The sequence below is a fragment of the Acartia tonsa genome, chromosome 13 (genome assembly GCF_053477335.1).
Source record: "Acartia tonsa isolate MP-2025a chromosome 13, ASM5347733v1, whole genome shotgun sequence".
NCBI lineage: Eukaryota > Metazoa > Arthropoda > Copepoda > Calanoida > Acartiidae > Acartia > Acartia tonsa.
The window spans coordinates 7,187,823-7,203,429 of record NC_137272.1 but is presented as its reverse complement, the minus strand read 5'-3'; the positions used below and the strand labels follow the sequence as shown (position 1 = coordinate 7,203,429).

Here is a 15,607-nt window from a genome sequence, read left to right as displayed (position 1 = left end):
GACAGAACTATTTTAACATGACTGAATAAATAATCAGAGTAAACCGTAATTGTAGAAAATGTGTGCTTTCTTGATAACACCTAAGTGTTAAAAAAAGCATCATGCAAAGTTTGAAATCAATAAGACAATTAAAATCTATTAGTTCGGATGTACGGACTGACCTTAATCATAGAAAGCTTTACTTATAAAAAGCTGCGCTATTAAAGAAGATTAATCACAATTTATTTGTTATATACTATACATTTAATAAATCTATTAATTAAATAATATTATTTTTAATATCAATACATATTTTAATACTACTTTTCTATATCCTCCTATTATATAAAGTGGTAAAGTTTTTTGTCTGTGGCTTAAGATATTGATAATTACTGAACCGATTGGGTACCCAACTCAAGTTAAGGGAAGTTTCAAATTGTCCCCAGGATTATTTTCAGATTTTGACGAACCCCAATCTGTCCTACTTTGAGAAAGACGATTATAGTAAACGTCATATACGTTTAGAGAAGAGTCGAAGAAAATCTCTTCCCTTTTTTCCCATATCTTTTAAAGAGATTTTCTTCCCCCCTTCCCTTTTTCTTTCCCGAAACGTATATTACGTCACTGGAATCGTCTTTCTCAAAGTAGGACAGATTGGGGTTCGTCCAGATTTTAATCTTGGGAATGGTTTCAGGCTATTTTTCTGCCTTTTCCTACTTCTTCTACTACAGAGTTCCTAGATGCTAGGGGCGCAGCTGCTAGTTTACAGTATTCTAAAGAGTTGATAATATCAATTGTCCGCAGTTTTGCGATTTTTTGCACTTCTATCAACCCAGCAATTATTTCTTTCTCCTTTGTGTTCTTCGATCTAAAAAATAAATTAATCCTGTAATATAAAGTAGTGAAGGTTTTTTTTGTCTGAAGCTTAAAATCTTGAAAATTGCAGGTCCAAATTGATTGAAGCTTCGTAAACATCTTGGGGCGGTTTTAATCTATTTTCAAGACCTAGCCCCCACCCTCCCCTAGTGGAGAAACAACTAGTATTTTAAAAAGTTGTGCTTTTCTATGATTATGGTTGGTTGTTCATCAGTAAAGGATAGGTCCTTTTGATTCCTGTAACAATTGGGTACGATTTAAAAGGCATAACAACTCTATAATCGTCTTCAGAAAGTCCAACAGTAAGTCAGTCTATCAGTCCCCAATGCTATGGAGGGAATGTGATTTTCTTAGCTATTATTCAGAATAGAATTCGGTTAATTTTTTGTGCAGTTTTCCTATGCAAAGGAGCATCCAGTTTGTAATTTAACTTGTCAGTCAGTCTGTAAATATATGTATATATATCAAAAACTATAAAGATACGAGAGCAAGTTTTCGTGTTTTTTTCCCAGCAATATAAATTTATATTATTGATTATAACAAATATTTTTCAAGTCTCCTTTCCTGTATTCCCATATCTATGACTAGCGGCTACACGCCCCCTAGAAGCCTCTATGGGCACTTAAGGTAGAAGGGGGAAAAGTCGACCTCATCCCAGTTTCAAAACAGTAAAAAAAAATATTTTTTTTGGAGGGGGGGAGGAGGTTGGTGAAGACACCCTCCCAAAAATTAGTTTAAAACCTTCCCAGGACCTATTAGAAGCTTCACTGTATATAAAGGAGAACAATATTGGTTCAGCGGTTAGCGAGATCCTACAGGACAGACAAAAACCAATAACTACTTTATATATCACTAGCAGATTCGCCCCTAGCCTCTAGGGGCTTTTCCCTAAGAGGTTATCAAACCAATTTTTCGTATTTTAGATTTAAAAGAAAAGATTTTTTTTAAATTTCTTTGGGGGGGAAATTTTTTTTTAAATTTTAGTTTTAAAAAATCTATATTTTTTTAGGGGGGGTATTTTCATTTTTTGGGGAGGTTTGGGGTGTCCCGCCCCCCAAGAAAATAGTTATAAATCTTCCCGGGACCTATAAGAAGCTTCACTGTAAAGGAGAACAATATTGGTTCAGCGGTTAGCGAGATCCTACAGGACAGACAAAAAACGCTAACTACTTTAAATATTAGGATTTTTGTGCTTCGCTACTATAAATGGATATTCTTATACATCTGGAAAGTATTGTACCTGGTTTCTAGGCCTGTTAAAATAGAATTCAGTTTGTTTTCCCTCGCACAGATCACAAAAGGAAATTCAAATTTTATCCTGAAACAAAAACTTAAAATGTAATGCTTGAATGGATATGGTATACCTACGCGTGGGTATATTTTGTGATTTCGCAATTTATTCGTTAAAATGTTGCGACAAATGTTGCGACAAATTCGTAATTTTCTCGGCTGGGCGTGGATATTGTGACAGGTTGCTAATATAGACCTCATATATTGTCAATACGAATTCCTAAATGGCCAGGGGAGGGGATTCGGTAAAGTAATAAGATATACGAGAATTTCTACCAATATCCACTGGTTTTAAATCAGGGTTCGGAAGCCGCGCATAAGCCTCAGTTTTAAACCTGCTTGTGAGCAGAAAAAGAAATTTTTGAAAGAAGGATTGTCTACTAAAGAGACAGTTTTATACATCCAGCTAAATTTTATAGTGATAAAATGACGATTTCACTGAGGCTTACACGCGGCTTACGCGCGGCTTCCGATCCCTGTTTTAAATCCATTATTATTTGTAGCTTAGCAGCTCTATAACTAAGGTATGTTGGTATGTCTGTACATACATAAATCTAACGTCCGTAATGATACAAAAAAAAATTATGATTACCCTGTTAACTTTTATACTAGCGCCTTCGCCCCTAGCCTCTACTGGCTTTTCCCCAAGAGGTAATTAAAAAAAAAAAGTATTTCTGATGCTGCCATTTATTTTGAAGTAGTTTCCCCAGAAAACAATTTTTTGGGGGGGATGGGGGAATTTTCATTTTTTGGCCCACCTCCTAAGAAAATTGCTTGCACCCACCACAGGACCAATAGTTATATACCATGAAGAATAGAATCCGATCGGTTGAGTGGTTACCGAGATCTTAAGGAACGGACAGACAGACAGACGGATACACAGACATCAAGCTACTTTGCATTATAGATAACAGAAACAATGTGTCTGTCTGTATGTCTATATTTAGAGAAGGGTTTGATTTATTTTAAGGAAAAGTTCATATTTTAGTACTTTTTAGATTTCTTTATAGCCGGTAACGCTATGGTTATATATGTTTTTTTTTTATAGGCTGCTATTCAAGATAGACTGCCGCTATTTTCAAGCTTCAAAAACAAATATAATTATTTACTAAGTATATTTGCGATAACTTTTATTTAATGAAATCTTCCAATTTTTAACATGTACAAAACGGCCTGCTTAATTGCTTCAAGATCCATGTCAGATCTATATAGGAAATAAATGTCTATAAACGAGCTCAAGTTTTCCAAGGAAAATTTTTTTTAAACTCATAGTGCTCCAATAATCCATAATAAACTCTCACTGCCCAGAACGATAAGACCCATTATTTTACTTTATTAAAAATAAATTCATTTTTTTCATTTCATGTTGCTATTTACATTATACTGAAGTATTTAATTTCTAATCATAAAAAAGAAAATTTAAATTTATATTATAATAAATTTAAGAAAACTCTGTTTTAAAAGAATTCGATAGTGGCGACACTTTGTGTGTTCAAATATTAAACTAAAATTGTGATCATATTAACCCTTTGGCGATGGTAATGTAAAAAAAATATGATTTAAAAAATCTTTTTAAAATCATTTAAATTATTAAGCATTTACTTTCTTTTAGATAGTAATGCCGGGTGAGGAAAATAGATTTATTGAGAAATAGATATGCATATAGAAAACTAGCCAATTGGGAGATAGTTATATCGAGCCAACTCTAGTATTATTATATTTAAAAGGTTTTGTTATTTTGTTTGATTTTTTTGCATATTTAAATTTTTTTTTAAAAACTAAACATCTACTCTCAGTTGCCTCCTTCTTCTGGAGTAGCTGGTACACATTTAAGATTTCAACAAATTTATCATATTAACCTGTATTTCTCATTCAGGCTTGTAAGTAAAGATCTCTCAACTTCAGTAATATTCAACAGTCCAGCGTTCATATGTTCCCTTAATAGAAATCCTTATAATAAAGTAACAGGATGTCTGTCTGTCTCTTTGTACCGAAGGATCTCACTAACCACTGAACCAATATTGTTCTACTTTACAATGTGGCTTATCTTAGGTTCTTGGAAGGTTTATAACTATCTTGGGAGAGGGTACCACTACTTTCTCACGAGAAAAATAACCCCTAGAAAAAATTAACCCCCGCTCAATTTTTTAAACTTTTTTATTGAAACTTAAATTGATACTGGGGGAGGGGCAACTCCCCCCCCCCCCCACCTTAGAAGGGCCTCTACCTCGTCAATTACCTCATACGGGCGGAGATGATGTCCATGATATTAATGTTAAGTAACACCCATCAGACAACCAACTCTTTGATTTGTCTGTGAAGTCCTAACAGTGCATGGTAATGAGTTGCGCCTGTTTTGGACCAAGTTATACCCCCTACTCTAACATTCAATATCGCGCACCTGACATAGCAGCAGCAGGAACCATTTTTAACGTCTTTAGTTATGACGCAGTGTCGGGCCGAGATTCGAACCTATCACCTCCCAGACAACAAGCGAGTGCGCTACGTGTTGAACCAAGGTCGCGGGTTTAGAAGGGCCTCTAGATGCATAGCCGCCAGTATAAAGTTATAGCTGTGGCTATTTACATTAGACAAGGATACCATTAATATTACTTTTTTGATTCGTTGGTCAGTTGTCCTTTTATCGATAGCTTTCCTGCTAGATCAGGAAATTTTCTTAAAATTGACTCCTAAAAATGATAATGATAAAAACAATATTAACTATGGTTTATAGATTAAATATTTTGTTGAAAAGTTTGTACACTACTGGATAGAAACCAACCCAGCTATATGCATTAAATTACCCAAAGTTTTATGCTAGCTAATGAGCGAGCGTGGTAACTTTGGATAACTCATAATGGAGTCGTGTTGTTCCTACGTTGTGTACCTATAATGGTCTAATAAAATTATTGTAGATTTAGACTTTCTATATTAATTACTAGCGGCGACGCCCCCAATTGAGGAGGGGGGAGTTGAATTTGATAACCCAATTTTTATTTTAGATTTTTGAAAAAAAAATTGGGGGTTGTTGTTGTTGGGGGTGACTACCCTTTCTCCATTTTTAATTGTAGTTTAAAAGTTAAAAACTTTTTGGGGGACGGGTAATTTATTTTTAGGGGCGATTTCTATTGGGTATAGTAGTCACGTATGGGCCCTCAGATGTCAAAACTTTATTTTAGTGTTTGGCCAAAATGACTTAGCAATTGTATCTGTAAGTACGTCTAATAACATCCTTTGCTATTTTTAAAATCCTAGAAAATTTTTTTTGCAAGAAAATTGCATAAATTCGCAACCTTTTTTAGAACCACTACATAACTCGAGTTTTAAAACTTTTTATATAAAATCCTTTTTACAAAAAATATCAATAATTACTTAAAATTAAACCTGAAAGAAAAAATATCTCATTACACGTGTTAATTTGCATGTTTTAGGTCTTTTTTTGAGGAAAGTATAACTTCCACATTTTTGACAATAATATATTTTTTTAACATTTCAAAGTAAAATATAATAAAACTTAAACGATTTTTCTTGAATTATCAGTTGAAAATTTCATCAAACATGCAATTTAAGTGATGAAAATTTAATAAAATCATTTTTAGAATGTTTAGAATTACCAATTTTCTACATTTAAAACAAAATGTTAACATAATTTAAAAACATTTTAACATATAACTTCAAAAATCATTAACATTTTATAAAAAGATGTTTCAAAAAATAAATCATTAAAAGGTATTAAAATGCATTTGAAATTACTTAAAATTAAAACGAGAACATCTTTTTACACTGTATTCTATGTAATAGAGTTTAAATGACATGATTAGTGAATGAAATATTTCCTAAACTCATTAAGCCTTTTTGTGACTATATTAAAAATAATTTATTTTGTTTTATATTGCTTTTTTATTCAAATATTTGACAAAATTTTCCCTACGTCAATAAAATAAAGTCAGTTTTTTACTGTTTCCAGGTTTTTCTTTATAATTATAACAATTAAATATAATATAAATCTTCATTATCTTTTATTTGAATTATCATACACATTAAAATGTAAAGTATAAGCTAGAATAGCACTTTTTTCAACGAATATTTTAATGACATTATATCAAAATAATTCCTCTTAAATATCACACAACATATGATTGGGAAGTATAGCCATTTCTTGGAGGTATAATATTTACAAAAATACCATTAATTCTGTTTTTATCAGAAGTTAAAAAAATTGAACAATTCTAAAACAATGGTTGGCTGTCTAGATATTGAGTACACTAAGATTACGTCTCTGTTCTATTAAAATAACGTTGCAAAAAGAGGGGTTCTGAAAGTAATCTACCTAATTTTTTTTAAAGAACCAACAAGTACTGTCAGTATCTTTTTTCTTGTAATCTAGCAGACAATCAAATCATAACACAATTTTCATGATAAAATATTCAGGTTTCTACTTCACATTTTAAAAAATATACTGATCAATAAAATGTTCAAAATTTTACTTTGTACTAATTGACAAAATATGTTGTAATTCTTATTTTAAAGTTACATTTTTATCCCTGACAAAATCATAGACGACTTTTAAAGGCATCTTATCTAAACTTTTTGAAGAAAAACTTAAAAACGTTAATTAAGTATGAAAACTATTTTCTTCGATTTTTCTGAAGTTATTATCGCATTCTATGGGTTTTTTATTATCATTTACTTATATCGAAAGTGCCAAACATTGTACCCTAACTTATTCATTTAATAAAAAACCAGCCGTGTAGTGGTTATTCTCAACGAAAATAGATAAATATAAACTTAAAACAATAAAAAAAAATATTTTAGGGGTTGGAAATTTTTTTTTTTTTTTTTTTTTTTTGAGGGGGTGCCGCCCCATTATTTTTAATTTTAGTTAAAAAAAAATTTTCTTTTTTGGGGGGGGCATTTTTCATTTTTGGGGGGTTGGGGGTGTCTCACCCTCCAAGAAAATAGTTATAAAAATTCCCGGGCCCTATGAGAAGCTACCCTGTTAAGGAGAACCCGATCAGTTCAGCGGTTAGTGAGATCCTTCGGTACAGACACACAGACATACAGACAAACAGACATTCTGTTACTCTAGTATAAGGATCCGATCGGGTAGCTTCTCATAGGTCCCGGGAAGGTTTATAACTATTTTCTTGGGGGGTTGGGACCTTTTTTTAAATTTTTCAAATTTTTTTAACTAAAATTCAAAATGATGGGGGGGGGGACAACGGGCACCGCCCTCCCCCCCCCAAAAAAAAAAAAAATATTTCCACCTCCCAAAATATATTTTTTACTTTTTCTTTTAAAATCTAAAATAAGAAATTGGGTTATCAAACTCGACTCACCCCTCCTCTAGTGCCCCTAGAGGCCTCTAGGGGGCGTAGCCGCTAGTCTATATATAAAATGATACCTTATCTATCAAGTTGTCATTTATCAATAAATCTTCCAACGCAAGGGAAAAATGTTGGGAATCTTGAAAGGGTCGTCTTTGCTCCAGAATTTCAGCTACCTAAAAATATAAAAAATACAAGCGGCTACGCCCCTAGATGCCTCTAATGGCACTTGAAATGTTTTTTTTTTAAATAATACGATACCTATATATGTTGCTTTCAAGTCTTTACGATACTTTGTAATGATGCGTTCAAGTCTCTATGGGTAAAAAATTTAAATTTTTGTGATTTCTCTTGGGAGGGTGGTGGTACTCTCCCCCCAAATAGTTATAAACCTTCCCGGGACCTATGAAAAGCTAACCTGTAAAGGAGAATCGGTTCAGCGATTAGCGAGATTCTTTAGTACAAACATACAAACACACAGACAAACACACATCCTGTTACTTTTTTTATTAGGATAAGTAGAATTCGTGGATATTGTGACGACAAGACAGGATATTTTTTGTCATTTTAGGTTGCTGATATAGACCTCAGATATTGGTCAATACGTTCCTCCATGGTTAGAGGGGGGGATGAGGTAGTCATAAAAGGGGAGGAAGGCGGGGAGAAATGAGGAATATCGTTTTATCGTATTTATTCGAATCCGGTGGATAGGAATCGGTTCTCATCCATACAAAAAAAAACTATTTCTAGCATTGTATTATAAACAGCTTTCTACGAATATAAAAATGTACAATCATAAGATTGAAACCAGTTTTTTTAGCCAGTGCCTTCGGCACCTCGGGGCTAAAAAAAACTAGTTTTTTCTTATAATTGAACATTCTATATCCGCGGAAAGCCGTTTATAATACGATGCGAGAAATAACTATTATCAACCAGCTGAGAGAAACATCTTATTTCTTAAAATATCCACGAATTCTATATCTATTCAGTGATATGTCAATAGGAAATAAATTATTATAACTTCTATATTAAGAATGGTAAAATTAAGATATTCTGTGAAAGAACTGTGGGGATTTAAATATTATTCTAAAGGGGGTGGGATAAAGTGGTAGTACCCCCTTCTTTTCCTAAAAGATTGTATAAAATTTACCCCACCCCTTGGATTTTATTTAGATTTTTTTGTGAGTTTAGAGGGGTTAAAACCTTTACCTCCCCAACAGAGTCAGAGAAGTGGATGGGATGGGATAAAGTGATAGGGTGGGGGATAGGGGTATCGTTACATTAGCCAGCCAGGAGAAACACTACATTAGGGTATGCTAGAATCTCTCACAATATACACGTATTCAATATCAATTATTGACAAAGCCAAATTGTGTAAAAAATTACCCATGTGACGTTATGAGAGATTATCCATCTCTTTATTAGGGGTTTTCTTTCCCACTCCTCTTCTCATCTCCCTCATTTCACATGGATAATTTTTGACACAATTTGGGCTTTGTCTCCATTAATGGCTCACCTTAGGTGAATGTTCAATGATGTTAGAAAATTTATCAATAAACTCTCTGCGGCTCAAAAAATTAACAACATCCATTTCTAGCGCCTGTACAGTTTTATCTAAGAAAATTTAAAAATTAAAATTTTGTTTATAAGTAACACATTAAAAATTAATTTAATTTTGATAACATAATCCTAGAAAACTTGTCCAAAAACTACAAAGATAAGAAAAAATGTGTAAAAATAAAATAAAAAAGGTTCTTGTCCTCTCATCTATAGACACAAAAACAAGCTTAAAAGAAAGGATATTCAATTTTGATACTATAAGGCGCACTAAAATTATAATAATCTGACCAAAACCACCAAAGATATTGGTGGGGAAATATGTGAAAAATATAAAAGCCAAAAAGCTGACTAAAAGCAGTCCGACCGCCATGGACGTTTTATAGTTAACTATGCTCCATAATGATGGGAATGTTGACAAGAAGTTTTAGCCATCTATCTTAAATATGAGCTGAGAAAATCACGTTTCCCCCAATCCGATCCTAACTCAAGAGTCGACATTTTGAAATAAAAAGTAGCTGCTAAAAATGCTAGTGAAACTAAATTAAAGTGACCTACGTGAGGATATGAGGGAAACTGGGTAAAATAAACTTACGTTCGTAGTTTAAATATTTTATAGTACACAACTTAAATTTGGTGTTCAATCACTTCTGTAGTATAAATTACATTAACAAATAATACGCAAATTTTAAAGCCTAGCTTTTCTAAAATTAAGCCCAGTCCGTTTGTAACAGTTGGCCATTTTTGTTAATTTAGAATTGTCATATCGATTACAAACTTTGCAAAATGATTCCTAAAATAGTTGGGTATGATTAGAAGCTTGGCAACTCTATAATCACATTTTTACGTTCATTTAAAACATGTTGATTTTTCACTTTAGTTTTAAAATGTGATATAATTATCTGATTTATGGAATAACGATTTCTAGGACAACAAAGTATAATATTATAAGTGATTATCTCTATAATCAAGTCCTAAAAATGTGAGTATGTCCTCTAAACAGTTTTGCAACAAATTTACATACAGTTATAAATTTGTATTCTGCTTATTCAGTTCTAAAATAGTTAATGTTTTATATATTATTTGTTGTAGTGTCTATATATGTGCGAATAAGAATATGACTATATGCGGAATGGATATAACATCCGTAAAATTCTGGTTTCTTCGTGTGGAAAGGTGCGCAGGCAGGTCATAAAAATTAAGGGTGGTTTTTGCAGGGAGGGAGAGGACATTAGACTGTAAATACCACTGGTACAAGTAATTTTTATAAAGGTCAACTTTTTCGTTAGCTTAAAAACTTCAGATACTTTTAATTGTATATTGATTGATTGTTTTCAAAAAAGTATTGTCCAAATTTTTCAACCAATCGTTTTAATCTATAGAAGGGGTAATTTTGTCTATCAATTCATTGTAAATTGTCTTATCCCTTTATATCCCTGCTGTACTGTTGATTGTATTTTAGCAAGGCAAATGATACAAGTTTTGGTATCCTATTAGGTCAATAGAAATAGCCAGGGATTTAAGGCATAAGATAATGAATGATAAAATGATGTACGCCTCAAATAATGATGAAAAAAATAAAAATCACCCTATTTGTAGATTACATGTAATTGCAATTATTGTTCGAAAAGTATGGATACTAGTTTTTTGCAACAAACTAATAATACTTTTTTTTTAAGTACTCAAAGTTTTGGGCCATTGAAAAGATAAAGTGATTATAAGACTTTGGGTACTGGTGTAATTTACTATCCAATTTCCCTTCCTTCCTAGAAGTCATTGGATACATTTTATTCTAACGCACATATACAGGAATATATATATAGGCAATGGGTATTGGAAACAAATTTATCCAGAAAGTTTTAAGAATTTAGCAGGTTAAAATTTTATTTAATTTACAAAATAAAAGTAAAAAAATCTGAGAAGAAAATATTTATTTTAATAGTTATTTCTCGCATCGTATTATAAACAGCTTTCCGCGGATATAGAATGTACAATTATAAAATTAAAACCAGTTTTAATCTTATGATTGTACATTTTTATATGCGTAGAAAGCTGGATATAATACGATGCTAGACATAGTTTTTTTCGTATGGATGAGAACCGGTTCCTATCCACTGGATTCGAATGAATATGAGAAAATTAGATTACCATATTTTCATCCTATCCTATTAGAGACAGCTATCCACGGACATTATAGTTTTTGGTATTGATTTTATGATTATTATTTTATCCTTCAAGAAAGATTTCTATAATATGTTACATTACAATACATGATTTTTTGTATGGCTTAGAATTTGTTTTAATCCAATAGATATGAATCAGTGCAAAGCCATACTAGAATAGTTATTTATCGCATCATATTATAAACAGCTTTCCATGGATATTAAAATATACAATTATAAGAATAGAACCAGTTTTTTAGCACTGAGATGTTAAAGGCACAGCTAAACAAATGGTTTGAATCTTGTGATTGTACATTGTTATATTAGTATAAAACTGCTTTAATACGATGCTATACATAATTTTCAGTATGGAACCTGTTTTAGTCCACTGGATATTAATCTGTTTTCAATTTTGTAATGAACCACTAGAATTTTTGCCTTTTAAACTTTGTCAATCCATGGACCATAATAAAACAAGGATGACAACATCCAGAAGTAGCGAAGCACAAAAAATCATATACGTATATTTAAAGTGTATTCATTAATTGATTTATTGGAGAAAATAAACAAGAAACCCTGTTTTATTTTGTATAATGATGATGGTCAAAGTAAATTACATAAAAGATGCTCATAACAATGGGAAAAATTATTTTGATACTGATATCCCAAAAAAGTTTTAAAATTGGACCAAAAACACCAAAGATATGGGGAAATATGTAAAACATATAAAAATAGCAAAAACCTGCTAAAAGACAGTCTGACCGCCATTCTTGTTTTCTTAAAACGACAGGAAATTTAATTTTTAAATCCTTAACTTAATAAAATTTGGAAAATCGGCCTATATACATCAACGATATAGAAAAATTTAAAAATAGCCGGAAGTCTAACCGTCATAGTTGTTTGCTTTAAACAACAGGAAATTTAATTTTGATATGTATAACTGAAAAAATTTTGAAAATTGTACCATAAACACCAAAGATATGGAGAAAAATGTGAAAATACAAAAATAGCCTAAAACCTGCTTAAAGGCAGTCTAACCTTCATAGTTGTTTTCTTTAAACAACTGGAAATTTAATGTTAATATCTATAACTGAAAAAATTTTGAAAATCGCACCATAAACACTGAAGATATGGAGAAAAATGTGAAGAATACAAAAATAGACAAAAAAAATTTCTGCATTCTACCTTTTACAGGAGCTGAGTAAATCCCATTTCCCCCATAGCATTACGGACTGACGGACGGACAAGGTGAATTATAGAGTAGCTTCGCTACTAATAAAATATTACTGAAAGAACAATTAGAAAGAAAGGAAAAGTGAGGGTTTAATTCATTGTGTAATTACAAAAATATCTCAGATGATTTTCTGTGTTTTTAAATGATAATTATTTTTTAGAAAAAAACAAAATAAATCTTGTTCCTTATAAACTTTCTTGTGTTTGTGTTGATTTTTTTAGTCTAGCTCAGTCTGCTAAGCTATAAACTATTTAGAGGCATTTTGTGCTAGTACACCAATTCTTTAAAATGAGGCAAAAAAGGCAACGTTGCATTAGCCCTAGACGCAAGGTCAAAGACAACCAAAAACTAAAATTAAAAGGTAAATTAATTGTCCCACCCCTTTACCCCTGTTATTATAGCAAGACTATATAGTATACATGTACATAGAAGACAAAGGAAAAATATAATTGATTAAAATCTTTCGTTTCAATTCCACGTTCCCTCTTCGTGTGAGCCAAATACAGGATAATTTGGATGAACTTTAGATGTACTTTTCAACTAATAATGGTTCCTCTCATACTATCAACTTCTTCGGGTCATGGAAAGAAAACGTTCGTTGCGAGTTTTATCGTATTTACAGAGTAGCTTTTGAAATGTTATTTTAGGTTAAGTAAATGTTAATGATTGCCCCGCAGGGTTAGAAAATATGTCCCGCAAAGCTAGAGCCCCCTGCAGGGGCTAGAAATAGAAGAAAAGCTATAGCGAAAATACGACGAAACCCGCAACTTCGTTTTCATCCATGGTAAAGGAGAACTATTTCGTTAAGCAGTTCAAGATCCTTTGATACAAACAGACCGACAAACTTACATACATTTTACTTTTCATATACTAGCGGCTACGCCACTAGAGGACTCTTGGGACAATTGAGATGGGGGAGGGAAGGAGTGAATTCCCCACCAACTTTTAAAATGTAGTTTTTAAAAGAAAAAGGTTTTGCACCCTTGCATGAAGAAAAGTCCAGCATATTCACTTTCAAATATTTCTTTTCCGGGGGCGATTTCTCTTCCAAGTGTGGTAGTACCCTCCCCCAAAATAGTTATTACCTATGAAAAGCTACATTTTTAAGGAGGATCATATCTGTTCAGTGGTTAGCAAGATCTTTCGGTAGAAACACACACACACACACACTGATCATGTTACTTTATTATAAGTAAGAATACTGCATACTATTTATTTACTTCATAATTTATAATTTATCAACAAATGAAATAAATCAAAACTAATATTTGGGAGGCAATTGTAAAAGTCGTCAATTCTACTATGTGTTGACCCCCAAAGGCATCTGAAAATAACATATAAGTTTCGTAATTTTTTCTCGAATTGATCTTCGTTGGTATAAGCTGATTTACTTTATTGTGGTTCACTGATTGATAATAAAAAAAAAGGATGGCAACATACATAGAACATAGCTTAACATATTAGAATGTCAGATAAACGAAATAAACAACGCATTTGATATTTAACAACATTTCGAGATTCGATACCAAAATTTACTTAAATTCAGGATTTATTATATCAGTGGCGTGCGAACCGAAGGGGGCATTTGGGGCAATCGCCCCCCCCCCTAGCGACCAAAACGCCCCCCCCTGCCCCCCCCAAGCCACCGCCCCCCCTGCCCCCCCCTAAATGTTGAAAAACGCCCCGTTTTGCCCCCCCCTGGTAATCAAAAATGCCCCTTTTTGCCCCCTACCCTACAAAAAGCAAAACTATCCCAGTTTCCAAAAAAAAGATCAAGAAATACCCCAAAAAAAATTTTTGGCGCTTCGCGCCAAACAGACAGTTACCAATCATTTAACCTTACCAAATTTTTGAATTAGTGTAGAAATTAGGTTATAATCTCTTTTTGCTGAACATAACAAACCAGGTAATAGGAAGTATTTTATTTGGATAATGTAAACTTTTTACCAAAGAAATTTTGTACATCCCCAATGATGATGCACAAAATTACCCCTTATATAGATTACAATTAGTGGATGAAACGTATGGAAACTCAACTTAATTAACCAACCAATCAAAATTCCATTATAGTCCCCAAAGTTGTTGAGCCAACGAATAAGAATATTTATATGAAATATTGGGTACTAGTGTAATAAATAGCCAAAAACCCTTACCCCCCCTGCATATTTGAAGAAAAAAATTTGCGCTTCGCGCCCTTCAAAATGGTTTCTGCTTTTTATCACATTGTAAACATCAAATATTTAATCAAAAAGTTATTTTATATAAAAAAGAAACAGCATTGATATTTATCTGAGCCTTTTTCTCAACACTGTATGTCTGTCTAAATGAATAACTAGGTATGGTGTCATATGATGTTTAAGATAAGTTTATCATTTTTTTGTGTACATACCCTCACAAAAAGATATGTTTTTTTTTATGGCAATTTTCATTAAAAACCCTTAAAACTAACTACACTTTATATTCCTAACTTGATAAAATACGCCACTCTTGTTGTCTTTAATTGATTTTAGGGGGCGTTTAATGGGCGTTTCGTTGTATTTTACAGTAGCATTTCCCCTATTTATAGATCCTGCGGGTCTAATTGCCTAACCCTGCGGAGAAATCACCTAAGCTAACTTAACCTAAATAACCTATTAAAAGCTACTGTGAAAATACGACGAAAGAGACTATACACAAGTTTTCCATATTCCTAAGAGATTTTTATATCTGTAGATGAAAGGACAAGTAATTTTTTATTTTTAATATAGTTCTTTATAAATTTGGTTTTTATGGTACGATAAATTTTTTGTGCATTATAATATAAAAAAAAATAAAATTTCTTGTTGTTCCGAGCATCCAGTATGTAATTTACTCTGACTGTCATCACACAACATACAGGAAAAAGAATTTGTGACTTTTTCAACCTAAAATATATATTTATTTCAACAAATGCTCTTTAAATCTTCTTGTCTGTATTCTTATTAATGATTTTTTGTGCTTTGCTACTTATAGATGTTGTCATCCTTGTTGTCATACAATAGAGAAATATTTAAATTCAGTTTTACATGTTAGGTAAATTTTTGGTAAATTATTTCCAAAATGAGTGTTTTTATCTCCCCCCCCCCCCTAATTTTTTAATGGGATTATTCATCCTTCCTGCTGAGATTTTATAACATCCCCTTCCACCCATAAAAAATGTTTTT

General features: G+C 32.2%; 1 protein-coding gene across 1 annotated transcript; it reads right to left on the bottom strand.

The window, feature by feature from the left end:
* Positions 1-578: 578 nt before the first annotated feature.
* LOC145304293 (2-oxo-4-hydroxy-4-carboxy-5-ureidoimidazoline decarboxylase-like) lies at positions 579-7,658 on the bottom strand. The gene is made up of 5 exons (XM_080146149.1): positions 7,550-7,658; positions 4,759-4,835; positions 4,005-4,082; positions 2,096-2,173; positions 579-847 (listed from the first exon to the last, which is right to left on the bottom strand). The coding sequence occupies exons 3-5, from the start codon at positions 4,073-4,075 to the stop codon at positions 670-672; spliced, it is 327 nt and encodes a 108-aa protein (XP_080002275.1). The 5' UTR covers positions 4,076-4,082; positions 4,759-4,835; positions 7,550-7,658; the 3' UTR covers positions 579-669.
* Between the last annotated feature and the right edge of the window lie 7,949 nt (positions 7,659-15,607).

Excerpts from the sequence above, each read along its gene's own strand:
- LOC145304293 (XM_080146149.1), bottom strand. The coding sequence starts at position 4,075 with ATGAACGCTGGACTGTTGAATATTACTGAAGTTGAGAGATCTTTACTT. Across the intron at positions 2,174-4,004 it reads AGCCTGAATGAGAAATACAG|GATAAAATTTGAATTTCCTT; the intron begins GTTAATATGATA and ends TTTTTGTTTCAG. Across the intron at positions 848-2,095 it reads TTAACAGGCCTAGAAACCAG|ATCGAAGAACACAAAGGAGA; the intron begins GTACAATACTTT and ends TTTATTTTTTAG.